The sequence below is a fragment of the Coturnix japonica genome, chromosome 2 (assembly GCF_054131305.1).
Source record: "Coturnix japonica strain WE chromosome 2, WE-NBRP24, whole genome shotgun sequence".
NCBI lineage: Eukaryota > Metazoa > Chordata > Aves > Galliformes > Phasianidae > Coturnix > Coturnix japonica.
The window spans coordinates 45,601,495-45,622,318 of NC_140664.1; the positions used below are offsets into that span (position 1 = coordinate 45,601,495).

Genomic DNA, 20,824 nt, shown 5'->3' on the forward strand with positions numbered 1-20,824 from the left:
AGGTTGCCCAGTGAGGTTTGTGGATGCCCCTCCCTGGAGGTGCTCAAGGCCAGGCTGGATGGGGCTGTGAGCAACTTGGTCTGGAGGGAGGTGTCCCTGCCTATAAGCAGGGGCTGGAACTAGAATACCTTAGAGGTCTCTTCCAAACCCAAACCATGCTATGATTCTATGATTCTATGATCTATTTTCCTGAGATGAATGCATGTATGTGGGGCGGGGGAACTGTCATCAGGTACTTTTTGAGGCAAGCCAGTTCAAGAGCAGATCATCCAAGTAACTTTTTTTTTTGCAGATGCTTCCAATCCACTTCTCAGACACAGCTTAGCTCTTAATGAACACTCCTTGAACGGCTTGGGTTGGAAGAGACCTTAAAGATTACCCAGTTGCAACCCTCTGCCATGGGAAGGGCTGCCACGCAACAGATCAGGCTGCTCAGGAACTCTCCTGAAGGATTTCCTTAGTCCTTTTGTACTGTCTCTGGGATGTCTGCATATACACTTGAGTATCAAAACTCAGTGAAAAGCAGCTGACTCCTGATTGACCGTGCATGACCTGTGTTCTCTGTTGTTGCCTTTGCTATTCCCCAGAGCTCTCTTTTTTTGTTTAAATTGTTTTTAAAACAGAATGATTATGTCTTTGAAGGTCAGTGACTTTAGCCCTCCTCCTGATATTACTGTGACCACTTGTACCTGCTCTTCCACTGAACTTGGTGACTTTCTATCTCATCTTCTGTAAACTAACATCAGATAGCAATGCATGTAGGCATGGAGTTTGCATTTCCCAGTGAAAAAAAAAAAGATGGGGGTCAGAGTTAAGGTTATATGTCCAAACATATTTTACCCCACCGTGTTAAGCCTGACATTAGTTGATCTGAGGAACATGGTTAGCGGGCACGGCGGTGAGAGGCTGACAGTTGGACTAGATGATCTTAGCGGTCATTTACAGTCTTACTGATTCTGTGATTACAGCTCCATCATGAACTGAGAGGGAAGCCATTGTTAGCATGAGCTAAATAATTTCTGGATTTTTTAGTGATAAATGTAGATACACTTGAAAATGAAATTTACTGTAAGTCAAACTTCTTATGAGACTTCATGTGGTGTTTTTTTTTTTTCTATTTTTTTTCTTGAAAGTGTTGTAATTACATGGGTAATGCTTTCAAGACTAGTTTCTAATTTGGAGATGCTATAACTGCAGCTTTAAAGAACATATAATTTGCTTAAATTATGTTCCCAGAGGAAAAAAAAAAAAAGGAATTATTATTGGGAAAAAAAACAAAAACAACACAAAAACAAAACAACAACACCATAAGCTATAAAGGTTTGTGGGTACTATGGAAACTTCACTAGGGAAGCCTAAGAAGTTGCAGGCACACAACAAACAGAGAAAACGCTCACAGTGCAAAGAAAAGTCTGACGTCAGGAGGCACAACAATTAATGCTACCCTGCCCTCTTGTGTTCCTGTCTGAGGCGGCTGCCTGCACCCCGCACATCTCCCAGCTCACATCCCTTCCTCACGCCACAAACACACCGCTAAAACACAATGGCACGGCACCGTGACAACAGGGTGGATGGAGGGTGGCGAGAAAAACGAGTACAACCGAAGGCCAAACTTTGAAAGGGGATGGATTATATGGAAACACAATCAAAAACACGCACACATCTTCAATATGTGTCATCAGTTGCAGTGCTGGGGGTGGGGTTGGATGGGGAGGGGAGGATGGGACTTAAGGCTTCACTTTGCAATGAGACTGAAGCTGGTAACTACGTGTGACAGTGCTGTAAAAACAGAGGGCCCGTTCCTGAGAGAACAGAACCCGAACCTGAGCATTTGCCAGCTCAAACCTTCATTTTGGCATTACTTCGATTCTTGTTTTCACTGTTTTATTTATAGCCCTAGGGGATAACAAGGGATGAATCTGGCCTGACGCCTGCACCTGAAATAAATAACAAAAAAGCCAGCTTTCACTGCAAGTGATAGCCAACAACAATACTTCCACACGCAGAGGTCCAAACACAACAGAACTGGTTTAAAACCAACAAACACTTATTTGCGGTGTCTGACAGGAGCCAAATCCCCATAGCAAAAAGACAGACAGCCGTACTCCGAGGGGCTGCCATGCTGACGTCACGTCCCTTCCCTCGCTGGATGCCGGTGACGTCACGCCCCGTTCCGTGACGTCACACCGCCGGGGTCGCACGGGGCAGTAGGGGAGCCCCGCGGGAGGGCAGAGCCGCCCAGGTTTAGGGTCGGTACCCGAATGTGGGGCGGCTCTTCCCGGCGCGGTGCCCGCAGTCCGCTCGCAGCTCTGCATCCCGCTCCGTCGGTGCTAACGCTCCCGGCGTTCGCCGAGCGGCCCTTCCGACAGCGCCTGTAGAAACCAAACAAAACGATTACGAAACGCACAGACCTATCCCCCCTCTGACACGCACCCTTCCCTGCCCGGCCGCCTCGGGGCCGCCCGTTCCCGTCCCCGCGACGGGCGGTGAAGTTACCGATGTTGCGGGCTGAACTTCGGGTCGAACGCGGCTGCTCTCGGGGCGGCGGACACGGAGCTCCCGTCAGCGGCCCCCGCCGCGCCGCGTACGGCCGCCTCGCCCTCTAGCGGGGCAGCGCGGCGGCGCCGGCGGCTGGGCGTGCCTTCCCCGCTCCCTCACCCGCCCGCCCGCCGGGGGGGACCGCGAGTCAGTCCGAGAGCCGAGAGGAGCGGGGCCGGCGGCGGCAGCGGGCGGGCGGGGAGGCACCGGAATCTCAGTTACCCCCCTGGGGGAGGCGGCCGGAGGGGACGGCGCTGGAGAGCGGAGCTGCCCGAGGAGCCGTCCGCACCGCTCTCTCCGCTTCTCCGCTGGCGAAGAGAGTCCGAGGGGAGCCGGGGGCCGCGGGGCAGCCAGAGGGGGTCCGGCTCCCCCTCCCCGCCGACGGGAGGGGGTCGAAGAGGGCCGTCACTCACTTTGGCGAACACTTTGGCACTTTGCTGGACCCGGAGCAGGACGGGGTGGAAATATGGGGAAAGTTGGAAGTTGCCTGGTGACTTTGGCCGGACTTTTGCTGGCGGCGGGAGCGCAGACGTTCACAGGTAAGGGGCCGCCTCGCCTGCACCGCGGCTCCGGAGCCGGCAGGGCTTCTCCTCGGGTTCCTTTCTCTCTCCGTCCTCCCGGCGGGGCTGACACTGGAGAAGGTGGGGGAGAGAAAGTCCCCGACGGAGGCGGGCGGGATGCAGCGGCCGAGCCGGGCCCCAGCTCCCCGTGCTCCGCGCCGCCGTCTGCCTGGAGTTCTCCGTTGCCCCGTACGGGAGCGGAAGGGCTCCGTTGTCCCCGGCTCTGAACGTGAGCAGCGGTGATTTCTGCTCGGCGTGCAGACGGTTACGGCGTGTTCGGACCCCCCGACTGCTCCCCGTCCTGCTTCTGTGCTGAGGAAACCCGTGCTTTTAGACGGGAATGTGGGTTGTGAAATAGTTCACCGCGCTCCGTTGCAAGGAGTCGCTTCGGGGCTTTCTGTTTTGTATCTCGCACGAAGTTAGCGCTGCTAACAGCAGTGGGGGACATCTGGTGTCGGGCTCGGGCTCCGACCCGTTCGGTAGGCTCTGCTCGTCCCACAGCCCGGCTGCTGTGCACCGTGTTTGCGGTGCGCTGCGCTGCAGATAACGTGAGTGCGTGGTGTGCTCCTAAACTTTGCTGAGAAACTACCGATTTCGGGTTTTATGTCAAGTTCCACAGACCTGCTGCGTACGCGGCTGCGTTTCCCTTAGATACTCTTCGGTGTTATTCCCGCGGATGAGAAAAAGAGTTCCTGAGCAGGAGGATGCTTTGCACCGAGATGATACCTAAGAATGGTGAAAGCTTTCCTTAACACCAGTGTTAGGTTGAAGCTATGCTCCGCAGCGGATTATGAAGCTGAACTCATGCACATTAGCCCTATAACTCCCTAATATTGGGAATCTGGTGTCCAGGCTTCAGGGAGAGCATTTGCTTCATTCCAATGAATGCCAAACTCATTGCTGCCCCGCACCAACTGTCGGGCTTCTTGCTTAAAGTTGAGCTGGAGCAGCACTTCGGAAGTGACTTACATACGAGGTACTCTGATGCTCTGCTAGAGTCAGCAAATAAGTGCCATTCATGTAGACATTTCCATAGCCGCACGCTGTGGCAGCAAACACACAGTGACAGAAAGCACAAATGGTTCAGTGATGTCCTTAGGTGGTTTTAATGACCTGTGCTTAAGCTTGTGGCAAAAGGGGCGATTCCATGTCTTCCAGTGCAGTGAGTGAGGGATGCTTTGATCCATGCACCTAAGTCGGACTGTGGAGGATGTCATGGGGCGTAGGATCTGGCCTGCCCCTCTCGCTGTCTGTGCATGTGTACATGTATGTGAAACACTGAATGGAAAGCCCATTAATAGCAAGGCAGGTACAGTTTGTTCTTTTTTAATACTGATTGTTGGCACGCTGTTTTTGCACTTCCCCTTTTGAAGTGTGTGCCTGGGAGTCAGTTTTGCTTAGGAGGGGGGGGAAAAATACTGTTGCTTTTGTTGAAAGCATGATGCATCAGTGTCATAGAAATTAAATCACACAGAATTCCTCTCTCTGTGCTCGCCGTCCCCTGTTGCTGATGGGAGTTACATGAATAACCTCTAAAAAGTTTAAAAAACAAATGAAGCAATAAGAAAGGAAAACCGACTCCACGGCTGCTTGAAGCAAAGAATAGCGGCGGGTACGTTAAGTCTTTGGCATTTCTCGTTCTGTTTTTATTTTTACCCTTTCCTAAAGTAATTGATCTATTTGGCAGAGATTAGTTCTAATGTTACCTTCAGACACTGTTTTATTTGCATTTCTTGTTTAGAAAACAATCATACCGAAAGATCAGATCTTGGCTTTCTAAGGCCTGGAAGCTTTCAAGTAATCTTTGGAAAGCAGCTTAACAGTTAATAACAATGAGATTTTCTCTGAGTCCTTAACTAAGGAATTTAAAATTCTGCCCTCATCGGTTCCAGAAGCAAATGGTTTCAAGAATTTGGATTCAAGATGTGTTACTGAAAGCGTATTATATGGACAATGCTTATTTTAAGAAGTAGCTGGGGTCTTGCTGCAAAGCAGATAGCTTGTTCCCAGGAAACGCTTGCATACCTGGGTTGGCTGATTTTTGTTTATAGTTTTAGCGTAAATATGACAAAGCGGGGCCATGGGAAGGCTTACACTGCAGAGTTCCTGGATCGTGTGGTGTTGCTGTCACACAGGGTGCCACCTGGATCTACGGTGCTCCTTCTCTTGCCCCCCCCTCACCCCCTAGTGGGTTCTGCTGCTCAGGAGGAGTGGTTCATTCTTGTAGGAGATCTGGGTCAAACCAGAGCAAGTGAGAAGGGATGCTGCATGCCTAAATATTAGGTCTTCCATAAAATGTAGAGCCTGGATGTAATGAGTTCTGTCAAACACCAGAATGGGTGGCTGAAATTGAAGGCGAAGAGATGTGTAATAGAATGCAGAAACTGTGCTTTTATAAGGGCATCATGTTCAGGTGGATTTACATTTGCACACCGCCTGAATTCTGAAATTGGTGTTTCTTGCTTATAACCCGACTGACCCAGAGAGGCCTGTTATTAGAGCGCACCGTTCTCTTTTGCTGCAGAAAGCAGCAAGGATGTGTATTAGCACATTCATTTTATGGTACTCGTGTTGAAAGTTTTCCTTCTCTGAGAAGGGATGGGCCCTATTGCAGTGCTAAAGAGAGGGGGATGGCATGGAAATGTTTCTGGGGGGCTCTTCCCAAGTAACTTTGTGCCGGCACAGGAGGCAGCTGGGAGGAGAATGGGAGGGAGGGAAGGAACTGCACAGAACTGGAAACTGCTTCTCTTAGGGACTGGTAAAGGTTTTACATAGAGCACAGCAGTCCTCCAGCTGTTTTATGGAAGGAAAATACAAACCTTGTGCTCTAAATAGATGCCGTGCCTTCACGTTCATCTGTTTCGGTTTTGGGTGTAGGCACTCTTGAAAACAAGAATCACATTTTCCAAAAACAGTAAAGAAGAAATGCAACATACTGAAACTTCCTGAACACCACCACTGTCACAGTGCTTGTAAAGAGAGAGGATGGAAAGAAAGAAAGAAGAGAGGTGAAATCTCCATAGGGCTGAAGGGAAGTTCCTGGCATTCAGAGGAATGTACGGAAAGTAAAAACTTTCTGCTGTAATTAACTGTGCTTAAAGAGGTTTCTCAGAGTATTTGGGATCTGTATTGTGTAGCCTTTGATAGATACTCTGATTGCTTTGTCAGCAATGATCTCTATGCGTGTTTTGTGACTTATTCTAACACTTTCTGTGTCTGCTGGCGTTGCTTATTTCACCTGCTCTCCACCTGTGGTCCCCATCCCTGTGACATCTGAGGGAAGGAACGCTGGTGAGGATGTGATGATCTTAGTGCCTGGAGCAGCTGTCAGCCCAGCAGCGCATCTTCGGTTGAAGTGTTACAGGCTTGGCCCTATGAGCAGAGCAAGCTGTGGGAGGGGGTTCTCAGACCAAGAGCTTCACGGTCAGAGCATTGTGCTGCTCCTGCTTATGCAGGTGAATGATTTGATTTGTGCTCTTTACCTGAGAGTAATTGCATTTAAATGGATCTTGCAAATGAGTGGAAGAATGTCAAAGAATCAGCTTCTAATAGGTCTTTTTTTTTTTAGATGCTTTTGACAATTAGAAACAGATGAAATAAAGCTGCATTTTGCTATGAATTGGGATGTACTCTGGAATGCCTCGAACAGAATGAAGGTCTGGACTTCGGGAGTGTCAAAAAAGAAACTGGGTGGTGAATTTTGCTTTTTCTATTGTCATTCTGTCGTAAGTTAGTAAAGAAACCACACCAGAAATTAAAAATAAGCCTTCCAGAATATTACAAGGATGTAATAACACTGAAATATTCCTATGATTTCTTTTCAGTCTCACAACTTAGTAGTCATCAGAATCCATGAGGAAAATAAATTAGTGTCCAGAAACAATACAGAAGCATATAGCTCATGGAAAATAATCTATTTAGTGCTTGCAGAAGTGATGGATTGGCAGCTAGAGAGCAAATCACAAAATGTGTCGGCGTACAGCAAGTAAGCTTCTGGTCTATGTCTCACTAACATCATTTGGGTCTGACCTGAAGAGATGTGGAGTTTATTTTTCTTGCTCATATTCTGAGTTGGTCAGTGAGTGTGCCATACTGTGGGGGTTACTGGTGGCCCGGGCACTTGTACAGGTTGCTGCTGGGACATGGCTTCGCTTTGCATCATTGGGCTCAGCTGATGGAGATAACAGGCGGAGACCTTGTGGAACACAGTGCTGTTGTTGGGTCAGGACCTGTGAGCTCATTTTGGGTTTCACGTGTTGCATTTTGATGTGATTCACTTGAGTGGTTCTGAAAATTTCACTGGGAGTAAATTGTTTATTAATGTGTGAGTGCATCTGAATTACTTCGCTTCTGCTCTGTTTTGGTAGGGAACATTGAAAAGATCCTCTATTTCATTTGATTTTGCTGATTATTTCCAAATGTGTGTTTCTCATTTAATGTGTATAAAAAGGGATTTCAGAAAGCCAAAGACAATTTGAAGCACGCGATAACAAATTAAGTAATAAACTTTTAAAAGAGAAATATTACTGTGTCGCTTTCCTCTCTTTCCCTTCTCTGTGCTCACGTATTTATTTCTGCTCTCGTAGCGCTTCCTGAGTCTGCCTGCTGTGATCTGCTGCTGATCACTAGGTGTAGCTGCATCTCTAAATCCACTTTTCTAAGTGTAAAAAGAGGCAGGGCTGAAAGCTGGGCTTCGAACTTGGGAGGTCTGGAAATTTTCGTCCCCTAAAGAACTCTAATCTATTGGGTCGTTTTGCGGGGTTTGTTTGTTTTTTGTTTTGCCTCAGTTTGCTTGTAACACAAATGAACACTTTGTCGTGTTGTAAAAGTGCTGTTTTCAGTACCGTTGTTAGCATTCAATGGAAGGATGAAAGCAGGCTGTAATATAACAAACTGCATGGAGTTGCGAAGAAATTGTTAGTACTTTCCTAGCGGTTTATATGGAAGGATTATTGCTGCAGAGGTGTGATAAAGTTATATCTTAGCCATCTTGATTGACCCGTAGATACATTTTAAAGCGAAGCTGGGGTGTTGTGAGTATATATAGCTGCTTAATGCATTGTGAGGAGACTTATACTCTCTTCCAAGTAACTAGTTTCAAAGATGATTTTGCTGTCGGTGGAATCCTGTACTGACTTCTTAAGAGTGATTTGTAGCTTCTTAAGCCACTTCAGTGTTGCGAGGAGTTAAACTGGGTGAGTCCCCATACATGCTTTAAAAATGATGTTTATATGCCTACAATTCTGAGAGCGGTAACAAGAATAAAAGGTGTATTTACATCTCTGACAAGTATGTTCAGTAGCTGCAAGGAATAGGAAAGGAACGATTCAGCCCTTTCGCTCAGCCTGACCCTTTGCCACTGCAATGGTGGTAAACAAAGTAAAGATCACGTTTGTTCAGATGAAAGCATGGGAGCGTTAGCAGGAGGGGAGTGCTGTAGGCAGGTTGGAATTCAAGTGTTTGGGGAGGGAGGTGTGAAAAGAGTGGAAGAGATGTATATTGCTGGAAAACGTCCCAGGAAAAGCTGAACTACCAAGGCAATTAAACTGCATCTGGAAAACATACATGGATTTATAATTATTCACATTTTCATATTTTTGCCATCTTAGTTTTGAACGCACTTGCCTCCTTATATGTGCAAAGTTTGAATAGGTCTTCTGATGGTTTATGTAGCAATAGTTGATGATGTTTACACATATGATTAAATGTAAAGATGTTAATGAACCTTCAGTTTTAGTTTTTCTGTGTGGAATGGTGCAAAACCAACATTTCTCCTGTAAGCTTTTCTCTTTTTTCTTTCTCTTTTTCCCTGGATATTTGCAGTCTGCCCTGATTTAAAGAGCAGTTGGGATCTCTGAAGAAGAGACCCTTTCTTTTCTTTTTTTCTTTTTAATTTCAAGTGTTATTGCAAATATCTTTTCCAGCGCTACTTTGTTAATCACAAGAGATGTGGTTTTGCTCCAGAATAATTAATAGATAATTACCTCTTTCATCACTGTAGCTCGTCCATCTTTTAGGGGAGTGAAATAAAGCATCACATGCCAGTATGAGAGCAGTGCTGCTTTTCCCACACCCCCAGGGTTTATGGCACACTGGGTTTAGGAAACTTTTCAGAAAGATTCTGTTACTAGCTTGAATCTTAGGGGTGGCTCGGTTAGGTGAAATAATGCTTTTTAGTTGTGCTGACAAGATTATAACGTAAGATTGAGGAGGATATTACAGGGGTTTCTATGCACTTCCAAGTGGATGGATAGTGGGGCTGGTAGTGCCTTAAAGTTTTGTGAAGGAGTTGTTCTTACAGGTAAATGAATAGAGTGGCTTTTCACATCTCTGCTTCCAGTGAATGCAGACTAGGCTGAGTAAATAACTCTTATCCATTATGTGCTTTTCTATACTTGTGTGTATGCTTATAATCTAAGCGCTAGTTCATATGTTTATGTTTTAAAAAGTTGATGAGTTATTGCCCTTTAGTGGGCTACTGCATTATTCATGGTGTTCTCATGGAGAGCCTGAGATTTGCTAAACAGATTCATGTTGTCCTCCACCTACAAAGGGTCTTACCTGTGGTCTTTTCAGGTTCGTGGCTTTTCCAGGTTTAACATCTGGTTCAGCTAAAAACTAAAAACAAACACTCAAATCAGTTTCCATCTCCAGGAACTGTTGGGCCCCAGATCTGACTGTCCTTGCTGTAGCTGCTTTGGATAGTTATTCTCTCTTCTTAGGTGTTTAGTGAATTTGTTTTGTGTGAATAGAATTTCATTACTCTCCATTCCCTCTTGCTCCCACTCCTAGTAAGTAAAATCGGTGCAAGAAGTCCAGTGCTTTCTTAGAACTTCACAGTCTGCTCGAAATAGGTTCACATACTGGGTATAAACTAGCATGAGTGAGGAAATGTATCTATAGTAAGGTTTAACTCTGTTTAAATATCTATATAGGACTGCATGTCATTTATTCTAATGACGGTGATTTTTTTTTATCAAGTGGTGTAATTCAATATCAGCAGCGTCCGAGGATTAGAATTTTTGGAAGCTGTAGGTATTTTGGTAGTGTAAAATCTCTTTTCCTTCAGTGCTTTAAGATGTCCCATATAATCTTACCCAGGAAATGATGTCCTCACCCAGTGGAACTTTTTGAGCCTGGAAGTTTTTTCTGGCTCCACGTTGGGATGACATAGTGGAACATGAAGTGTACCGCTGGAGCACAGCATGCAGAAGACAGATGTAGATTTTAATTCCTGTTGTATTAGCCAGTTGCTTAGTGATCAGATCTTCTGCCTAGTGGGAAGCCTGGATTTAAGTATATGCTCTGGCATTTCACTGTGATATAGGTATCTTCATAGTTAATCTTTTCTAATCTTTTTTTGGAAGGGCTGGGGAGGGAGGGGAGGTTGTTTAGTTTTGACCATGACTGAGGAGTCTAATTTTTTCTTAACCCCTACATTATCTTTGGTAAATATTATTTTTATTGCATGAAGCAATAAAAGAGGAAGGTCAGGCTGGATATCAAAAAAAGGTTCTTTGCCCGAGGGTGGTCGTGCACTGGAACAGGCTCACCCAGGCAGTGGTCATGACGCCATTGTGGAGCCAGGAGCTGGACTTGCTGATCCTTCTGGGTCTCTTCCAGCTTGAGATGTTGTGTGATTCTATTTGGAGAACATTTGCAGCAGCCACTGACCGCTTACAACTCCAGTCTTCCCCCTCGATGGTGTACTTAACTACTGTCATGTATTTAGGAGATAAAGACAATTGTGGACATTCACAGGAAGTGTAGTACTCAGTGGGGTAGTTCTTATGCTAATTGCTGAGAACTACTATCGGCTTTTTTCCTTTAATGTTCCATTTTCTGAATTGTAGATGAAGATTATTTTACAAAGCACTGCATACAATGCAATATAAGCACTTTACATAACACATCACTTCAGCTGTTTTTCTTTTTAACTTCTGCAGAGGCAGCTATTCCTGAAGTAATTTCGCAGCTATGTAAGATCAGTTGTTGTCCCAGTAATAATTTTAAGTCACCATGCGGCTGATGCCCTCTTTACTGTGTCTGAGAGATGTCATCTTGATTCAGTCCTAGCTCAGAACTTCTCAAAGCACCTTTCTCTGCTGTGAGCACTTTCCTGAGTATGAAAGCAACCTGTTGGGGTTGGGTCTGTGGTTGTTAAAAGAAACCAACAACACTAAACACAATTTAAGTTAATATTTATTTAAAAACCTCAGAGGCTGGAAATGTGATGGGAAGCCTGTACATTGCCCAGCATGACTATGCTCTGTTTATAGTGACAGCAAAGCGTGTGGGTTGAAGACCACACATCGAGCTCCTGAGGTGTGTTTTATTTATTTTTACATTGAGAATTGTTGTTAGGATTTCCTACATACATCAAGGCTAGTAAGGGATTTATGTGAATTAGCCTAGCATTTTCGTTTCAGCGCTTGAAAATGATTGCGCTTTCAGAGTTCTATTTACTTTCAGTGTTTGAGGAAAGAACACACCCATTAGGACAAATACACAGTGAAATTGTGTAGGGCTCAAATGACATTGAAATTACCCCTTATAAGTAATATTCCTCAGCCACCTCTCTTGTATTTGCCAGGTGTAGACAAGCGTATGATTGTGTTTTTGGGTTGAAGTGATGGATCTGCTAGCAAAAAGCGCACACTTCAACCTGTACCACCCTCTGTCATGTGGTGGGCTTGGGGTCTTGAGTGTGGATTGGAACTTGAGTTGTCAGTAGGGCTGAAGCCTTAGTAATTGTGTTTTTGAATGGAGAAGTTTAAAGTAAAGATTGGGCTTGGTGTCATTGCATCACCAGGGTGGCTTCAATGGGAGTCAGTCTATTTCTACCGATGCATGCTCACTGCCTGCTTTCGGTATGCTTTCTCTCATTTCCTACAGAGAAACATTCAGTCTTTGGATATCTAAATTCTTACTTTAGGAGCTACCTGTTATGACTCAGTGAGGAATGGAAATTGTAGGCAGTCTTGTGCTTCTTCTGGTGTCAGGCAGGAGCTACTCGGGAGGTTTGGGCATGTGCTGAGTTGCATCATGGAAGCTTGCATTTTGAAAGCTATTGCTCGCTTGTCAGTTCTGTTGTGTTTGTTGCATAACTTCAGTCAGTTTCTGATGTGTAGCCCGAACTTGAAGACTTTGTAATGAAAACTGTCCGTATTTGTGAGGATCTCTATTTCAAAAATGAATGCAGACTCGCAGCTTCCTCAATTGGTACACAGTAAATCTGCCTCGGTGAAGTAGCATCTGACAGACTTGTTCCCTTCAAATCTGTTCTTATGGTGGGTGGATGGCAGGAGCTTTGGGAACCACTCACTGTAAGTGAGAAATCTCACATTTCCAGAACTGGCTCTGGTAGTCTTCACAGTCTGCAGAGAGCTATGCTAGATTTACAGCCATAAAACGTTAATTCTGGCTTGTGTGACAGAAGATGTGCATTTCCAGACTTTGTGAAGTAGAACTGCAGAAAAAATCAGATCTGTATTCTAGAAACCAACGTTGAACAAATACACGATATTCACCAGTAGCCCCATTCACATGATTTCAGTGCTTTGACTAAACACAGTGGTCTAGCAATAAAAGAAAGAATTGGCCAATTACAGTAATCTGCTAGAGCTCTGTACTCTAGAATTTTGTGCAGAGAAAGAGGGAGGGCTCTTACCTGCTCTCAGTTCTGCCTAAAATTGCACTCTTAATGCCATCTATTCCACAGCAAATAACACACATATTTAACAAGGCTGTTAACCACAGGGCCACCTCTAAGGTTGTATTGCTTAGCTGCCACATCTCACGCCCTCTCCGCCTCCTCCATCTTCCTGTCTGCCCCTCATAACTATGTTCCACACACCAGAAGGCAATAGGAACTTCCTCTGCCCCCCTCTTTCTTCCCTGTTTGGAGACTAATGTTCACATTCATGTAAGGGCACATAGCCTCTGGGGGGCTACAGTAGGGCTTAGGGGCAGAATTCTTGACTGCCTGATTATTTTTCCTACCAAGAATGTGCTGGTTTTTTTACCTTTCTCTGGTGGCAGATTAGATCAAAGTGGTCCCATGCATATGTTGTGACACATACCAGGAAAGCATGTGCTTATGTGTAAATAGTGTAAGTGAGCAGGGCCGAGGTTTTGCTTAGCTTTGCACTTTGCAGCAACAGCAGGCAGAGCATGTGGAGAACAAGATACTGAGGCCAGATCTAGATTTCAGACCAGATGGACATTATTCATAATAATATTCGTGTGTTAATGGTTTTTATCGGAGTGTGAAGTAAACTGTTGTGATTCTTGTTCTTCAAGCTGAAGAGAATCGCTTGGCACTGTTAGTACTGTCACTGTTTATATAAACACAGGCTCAAAAGTTAAAAATGAATACAGTCGGTCTTGGGCATGCTGTAAAGAACTCCCAGAAGCTTCTGACAACATAAGTACAGGTGGGCAGGCGTTGCACAAGTAGTGTAAACATTCCAATATCAGCATTTTGTAGGGCTGTATCTACAAGGACATGGACAGCCTCCGGAGAAATTCATCTAGAACTGTTTTCCTTGTGGTTGAAGTGCTGTTAAGTGCTGTGTGAGTGATACCATCTCTGAATCTTCTGTTTCAGCAGAGAGGAAGATGCGGAATTTTGTGTCACATAAATCTGCTTCCTTTCTTAATATATACAGAATAAACATTGTATACAAACGTTCAGAAAAAATGTTACCTCTTTATTCAACTCCTGCAATTAAATATTGTTATATTGGTGCTTTGGCTTAATGTGTATTTCATACAGTGTTGACAGGTTAATTTTGGCTGTTATTTTAATGTGCACTTCTAATGCATGTAAATGCACGTGGAGCATACTCTGCTATCTTGAAAATGGAGCAACAATTCTCTAAGTCCATATTTTTTTTTCCTACCAGTTTAAATTGTGCGTTAAGATGAGCTTGGAAGTTCCTACTCAGTGTGGAATGTGCAATATATTGATGTGGTTCCTGTTGATGAAGGTTCAATACAGGAAGAGGATGCCAGCCATGCTCACAGCTGCGGATAGCACAATGTGTGCTCTCCTGGGCAGATGCCGAAGAGGTTTATTAAAGCATTCAAGTTGTTTCTTCATATTGGGAGTGAAAGATTCCTTCTTAATCCTCATATGGCTGCTGTCGCTGCTGGAGTGTTAATAGATAGTCTAATTTGTGAGCTAAATTACTAATTGTATTATGAGTCTAAACCTTATTAAGCCTTTTGTGTAGAATTAGATCACAGAGCTTTGGGAAACTGAATCCTGGTTGGGTTCAGTCTCCCCTCTTCAAAGACACAGGGAAGCGTTCCTGGCTTCAGAGCTGCAGCTGAGCTCATTCACTGCCTGCTCCGTTATTGATGGGGTCAGAAGTTGGAAGCGGGGAGGCTCTGAGAATAGACCATGTCTCAGTTACATGAAAGCAACACAGTTGTGTAGATGAATACAAACTCTTTATAATGTAAGTGGAGCGAGTTACAAAAGTTAGTTCCAAAGAAGTTCATAACCCACCCAGAGATGGGCAATCACTCAGCTGTGCTGTTGTTGAGTGATGAGCCCCTTCTCAGCTGTTGCACTACAAACTCAGCTGGGTCACCTGAGGTGGCTCTTGCTCTTTGCTCTGTCTTTGCGTGGAGTCAGCCTGCTAATGCAGCCCAGCTGGAGACGGGGCCCATTGCCTCCAGCAATGGATCAGTAATAAATAAACAAAGTAGGGCTTAATGGATTTTGACGTCCCTTTCAATAAATTTTTATGTTGGTCTGTAAGCTTGTGAACTCTCATGCCTTTGATGTAGGAATGTTGTACCCATGGCAGTTCATGTTCTTTACAAGAAAATGCTCACATTTACTCAATATATTTTCCTGTATATACATGAGATACATTCCCAATGGTATTAAGTTTTTCTCTGTGGTTCTGCACTCTAAACTACTGTGAGGATCTGTTCTTCTACATCTGAAATTATCGGAAACTTATATGTTCCTAGCTTTATTATTTACTGCTGTAAGCTAATAGCACTTGGGAAGTCCAGACAATAAACAAAAGTAACAGGATATGTATTTTGTCACATTATCTTTGTATTTAAAGAGATTTTGCTCGGAAATCTAATCATTAAATGTGACACAAATAGAGTACATTAATACAAAGCTCAGTGTGTCTTCTGAAAGATGGACCTTTCAGAAGGTAATCTACGCTGTGTGCTATTACATCACTGTGAACAGAGCAGCCCAAAGCCCTGCTTAAAAGGTAACTGCCTCCAGGTGTGGCTGTTGGGTAGGGGTCTGTTCAGCTCCTACACTGATTATTGTGCTTACTGGAGCACTTCAGGAGATTAGTGCTGTTTTTTAGCGTGTTGGGATTTTTTAGGAATTTTTTTTTTCCCCTGTATGTTTTATGTGAATTTTCTAGCATTTTCTTATTCAAGCACAGTATACCTTGAGACCAGAGTAGCTGCTGTTTCTCATTGGCTTAGGTGTGAGTTGGCATGATTGCCCACTTGCCGTCTGTCTTGATTTCACCTGAAACAGCATTAATAGCACATGTTGCTGGGTGATGGGAGCACACCTGGGGCTGGGCTAGGCCAGCATGTGGGCCTGAATTGGACTGGGGGTCGTTCTGTACCACTTGATGCCATGCAGAAGTGTATAAAGCTGTGGGCAGTTCATGGGGCTGCTGTGCATCAGTAGGTAGGGTGTTGCGTTGTGTCATTTGTCTGTGAGTGGTGAGTAATCTTTCTGTAGCTGTATATATGTGGTTATTGTTGCCTTTTTGTTGCCTTTTTTTTGCCTTTTTTGCTCTTCTGTTTTAGTAAGTGGTTTCTAGCTCAACCTGTGAGTTCTGTTTTGTTTCCAGTTCTCTCCCTTGTTCCACTTGGGTGGCACTGAGCTACAGCCATGTGGTGCTGAGCTGCTGCTGGGTTAAACCTCAAGTGCCTTCTTGTACCCAATATGGGGTGGGTGATATTAGCACAGACTTGGTCTTTGTTGGAACTGCAAGGCCTGTTGTGGAGGTTAGAGTAACTTTCTAGCCTCTGGGCTGACTCCTCTGGGGCAGTCAATTCCAAGTGTACCCTTACAGGTGAAAGCAAACTGTGGCCTGTACTCTGCTGCCAGAGGCACTGAGAAAAACATGTTGGTGATGCCAGTTATGGAATGTCACTTGGCTGCTCACTTGACTCATGTTTAAAACAAACAAACTTGATTAAGTGGGTCATTCTACCGTGATATTTGTAAAGTAGTCTTGGTCATCTTTTTAGCCTGACCTTGGTTGGCTTTATTTATTTGTGAGATGTCTTGAACTTCCCTTACTCCCTGAAGAAGGATAAGTGCTAACTGCACATTCCTATGGTTTTTCTCTTGGTTTTCATTTTGTGCAGCAGGCCATGTTTTCAGCAAAAATAGGAGGAGCAAATAAGAAGGACCAGTATTATGTCAAATCACTAGCAAGTACAGGTATCCCTTATTGAGGGTATTACAACATAAACCAAGTCCTCAAGTTTTGGTTTGTTCCTGTTGGTGGCAGTGACACAGAATATATAACAACTTTCACTGTAGCTGCTGACTGAAACAAATAATTAAGTGACCTACTTAATTTGGAGAGTTTGTATGCTTGAATGTACTGTTGCACCTTTCCTGATTATGTGGAACAGAATATGGATTTCATGTCTTTGGATGGCATTGCTTCAGATTTTTATATTCTCTTTGGTACTCCTTAAAGAATTTCAGATGTGATGCCTCTTCTTCAAGGCATATCTGAAAATGACTAATGAGGTAATAAAAATAATTAAATAAGCCTCCTCCATTAAACACCAAGTAAAGTCTGTACCACTGTTTTCCACCTTTTGGGGCTAGGAGGGAAACAGGTTGGGAGTAAGCAGCAGTGGGAAGAAAGTGCTGTGGGTATTCAGCTTTGGCGCTCTGATGGTCGTGAGAGTCGCTGTCTTCACTGTGCTCTATGTGATGATTTTAATTACTCAGTGACCTGAATTAGATGCCCAGTGGTTTTTGGTGGATACACCCTTCACTGAACTCTCAACACAAGCTGCTGGTAATGTTGAGGTGTTAGTATGCTACCATACTGCTGCAACAAAATCTGTACTGAACTTGGTAAGCACGTGTCCAACAGGACGATGGTGTCTGCAACCAGTCTGTGTTGTTTATCTTGATTAGGATGTGCCTATCTGTAGTGGAAATGCTAAGTCACAGCTTGAACCAGTGATTGAGCACCTGGTCGGAAGGCAGGGCCAACCCAGGGGAGCTCAGGTGCATACAATGCCCCTGAGTGACTGGAAGGGTTGGAGCCAGGATCCACTCCTTCCTAGACCCCAAGTAAGGGTTGGCAGTGGAAGTGAGGGTATCTCACTAGAGGTCCCTCCTACCTGAGCCCTTCCAAGGGTGAGCAGATTTTTTTCCTGTTTCTGTGCCTCTGGCTTCTATGTTAAGCATATTCTCACTTGCTGCAGCCTAGGACTTTGCTATTCCACCATCACTACTGTGCTTTTTATTACATTGTAGCATTACACCATCTTTGCGTGTGGAGATGTGAAGTCTAAGATCTCTTTGGTGAGCAAGAGTTGCTGTCACCTGCTCTGTCTTTTTACAGAGCATCTGCTGCAGTAAAGCTTGCTTCTTCTTCCACCTGGCTTCATCAGTTTTCTTTATGCTCCTTCTAGCAGCAGCCTACTTGCTTCCCTTCCTTCAGGGTAGAACAGTCCAGCTGCCTGCTTTGATCTGCAGGATCTTGGTAGAGCAAATCAAAGAGCAAGTTGCCTGTGTGCCATTGGGTCATACCTATCCAGTGGGCCATCACCGCTCACTGGAGTCAGGAAGGAAGGGTTTGAATAATGTGTGAGGTAGTTTTTTTGTGTGCTTTTTTTTTTTTTTTTTCTCCCCTGTAAATAAAGTTTTCTAACTCTGAGGAAGGGGGTGGGAGGACAGTTGTGAGATAATTACCTGCTTTGCAGTGCTAATGATGGGATGTATTACGCATTAATAGGGAGCCTTCTCTTGCCACAGGTAGAATCTCCCAGTGGGAGGCACAGAAAAACTCTGTCTCAAAAGTAGAGAGAGATGGGGAAAACCTGGCTCTCAGCTTGTGTGTGGCAGCTTGGGAGCTGGAATTGTTATCTGAAGCCAGGAGAGTTGCACTCCAAACCTATGGAAGCTGGAGTGGGACTTGGAAGCCTGGTGGACCCCTTCCAGCTTGGGCTGTGCTGTATTTCTCAGGAGCCTGGGCTAGCTTAGGCAGAAAATTGCTTCTAGAACTTTCCTGGGGTCACTACTCTGTTGCTGTGTGAAATACAGGGACAGTTTGTGCATGGACAAGATGCATTATAAAAGCATTGTGAAGTAAGAGCATTTCAAGGGGTACATTTAGTTGTTGTGCTTTCCTGTGTGGATGTGCTTATGGTCTCTGTATTGCATTTGTGAGGTGGGAGTTGGTGTTTATTCCTGTAGGAGGGAACACTTGTATGCTTAGGAAGGGTGGAAAAAAAAAAAAAAGAAAGAAAAAGCATAACTATGCAGTTGTTATGTTAAATGAATTTTAAAGTTGGTGAGAAGAGGCATTCAGAGATGAGAATGCTTGGGGGGAGAAATGAAAGCGCACTGGAGCCGTTTCCCCTTGAGGGCTTAGGCAGGATTGAAGAGAAGTGGTGCATACTGAAGCCTTGTTTATAGTCTTTCACTTACTGTTAATAAAACAGGGATGTTCTAAAAGGTTTCCATAATTAAAATGCAGTGCTTGAGTGTAGTGTGTTTTGAGAATGGGCTAAAGGCCTGCTGCCTCTCCGACTGCTTAAATCACTACTTATGAAATGCTGCAGTGGACTTAGTGTTTTGAAGTTGTTTTCAATCAGAATGATGTTAGAAATGTGGGGTACTGAATATATGAAAACAGAACTTATGGGGAAGCTGATAAGTGTACAAATTTACTAATTAGTAACTAATTGCCAGTACAGAGATTTTTTTTTTCTTCTGTTTTGTTGTGTTTTTTTATTAATTGACTGTCTATTAATAAATGTGGCTTATTTCTAATGGTCTTCCAGAAATTCATAACAAAAAAGCTAAGGAATTAGCATAATAAATAATTATTGCTTCCAGGGTTTTTATTGTTAAGATAATAAAATGTTAAAAAGCAAACCACTTGAGTAGAAAGTAATTGCACTGACAAGCACCACACAGCGAGCATTCACAATAAAGTAAACCTTCCCTCAATGTCAACCTGATTTGCTATCCACATAAATGCTTCCTCACATTATGGAAATGTGCTTTTTCTATCAACGGAAAAGAATAAAACTCCAGGCATCTAATTAATCTTGTCTGACGTATGATTTCATACTCAGGTTAAAACACGAGGCAGGTAGGTCTATTTTTTCCTCCCTCACTGTGCATGACCACAGGCAAATCTCTCCATTAATGTCAAGCTGCATCTGTGTGTCTCCATCTCTGCCACATGTCAGTCATTAATGCATTAGTGTTGCCCGTATTGGATTCATATGCACCTTTTCTTCTGTCTGAGGGCCTTGTATATGGGAAGCTGCAAGGCTTGTGAGCTGTACATCACAAGCATCTCACCTTGACCCTATCTGTATGGGAAGAGGGACTCTAATGTATAGGAAAGGGATTGGATGCGGTAATTTGTAGTGGAATTTCCAAGTTAGCGTGACCAAGTGGGGGAAAGGAAACAAAACTTGGCTTTGATACTTTCTTTGATTCAGAATGTTCTTGTTAAAAGTCGGAGAACTTTTAATAGTACCTAACTGTGTTACCGGTAGTATTGTAGACTTGTTGATGGCAGAACCACTTTGAGAAAATGCACAGACAAACAAAGTGTCTGCATTATGGGTATTTTATTTTTTGAAACTCTGCTTAATGGTTTCTGCCAGAGGCATCCTGCGACACTTGAAAATGTGGTGGTTTGACCTTGAATGCTAAAAACCTGTGCAACTCTGCTATGTTTTTATGTATGTAGGTAGTACAAAGGATACTGACAGGAACTTGAGTGCAAATAACAAAACCTTGGCTTGTTCTTGAAAATGAAAGCGGTAACCTCAAGTTACTGTTATGAAAAGAAAGCTAGCAAACTGAGGAATTGTTTCATGAGCACAGTGTGTGCGTTAAAATGTTTTAATTTTAAATTTTAATTAAAATTTAAATTTTCCCTTACAGTTTACATGCAGAGTCCTGTGGTGCTGGGAAACAAATATTATCTTATAAAGTCCAAAATTAAGAGGAAGAATGTTTTTGTTTTATTGACTGAATGCGAAATAGGAATGTCACTGGTGAAGAAGATTGTGGTTTTGTTTTTTCTTGTTTTCAAAGTTATTTTCTAGGCTTTAACTTCTGTTTCCAAAGTTTGTCTCCTACCTCATACTAAGCAAGTAAGTGTTGTTTGTGACTCAAATTGCTATTCTTTGTATTCTGAAAACAGGACAAGATCCTGTTTTGAAGAACGGTTGCGCAGCAGCCCATAGCTGTAATCACATAGCACTGTTGTCTAGAAGCCCGTTCTGTAAGTCCTTCAGTGAAGGTGCTGAAGAATCCTTGTAGGAACTGTGTTGCATCAAGAAAAATGCTTACTTATTTTGAGTAATCATGAAAGTTATTGGTTATATAACAGCAGGAGGAATCAACAGGCAAAATCATAAATGATACATGTTCTCCAGAGGACAAGTGTTGTCGTGTATATGGCTGCCTTTTGTGTTGCCTGCTTTGTATGTTACCT

General features: G+C 43.9%; 1 protein-coding gene and 1 long non-coding RNA gene across 8 annotated transcripts in view; one reads left to right on the plus strand and one right to left on the minus strand.

Annotated features, from left to right (window-relative positions):
• Window positions 1-1,867: 1,867 nt before the first annotated feature.
• LOC107310046 (uncharacterized) lies at window positions 1,868-2,588 on the minus strand. Its single transcript, XR_001553447.3, has 2 exons — window positions 2,497-2,588; window positions 1,868-2,372 (listed from the first exon to the last, which is right to left on the minus strand). It is a non-coding gene; the product is annotated as an uncharacterized LOC107310046 (long non-coding RNA).
• Window positions 2,589-2,643: 55 nt separating this feature from the next.
• PTPRM (protein tyrosine phosphatase receptor type M) overlaps window positions 2,644-20,824 on the plus strand; it is a 432,075-nt gene continuing 413,894 nt past the window's right edge. For 6 of the 7 annotated variants that reach the window (XM_015855340.3, XM_015855342.3, XM_032442648.2 and 3 more), the window contains exon 1: window positions 2,646-3,077. In XM_015855340.3, coding sequence (XP_015710826.2) covers window positions 3,005-3,077 — 73 coding nt within the window. In that variant the 5' untranslated portion in view covers window positions 2,646-3,004. Of the gene's footprint in view, window positions 3,078-20,824 lie in introns of all 7 variants that reach the window. The other variant, XM_015855338.3, reaches the window with a different exon arrangement.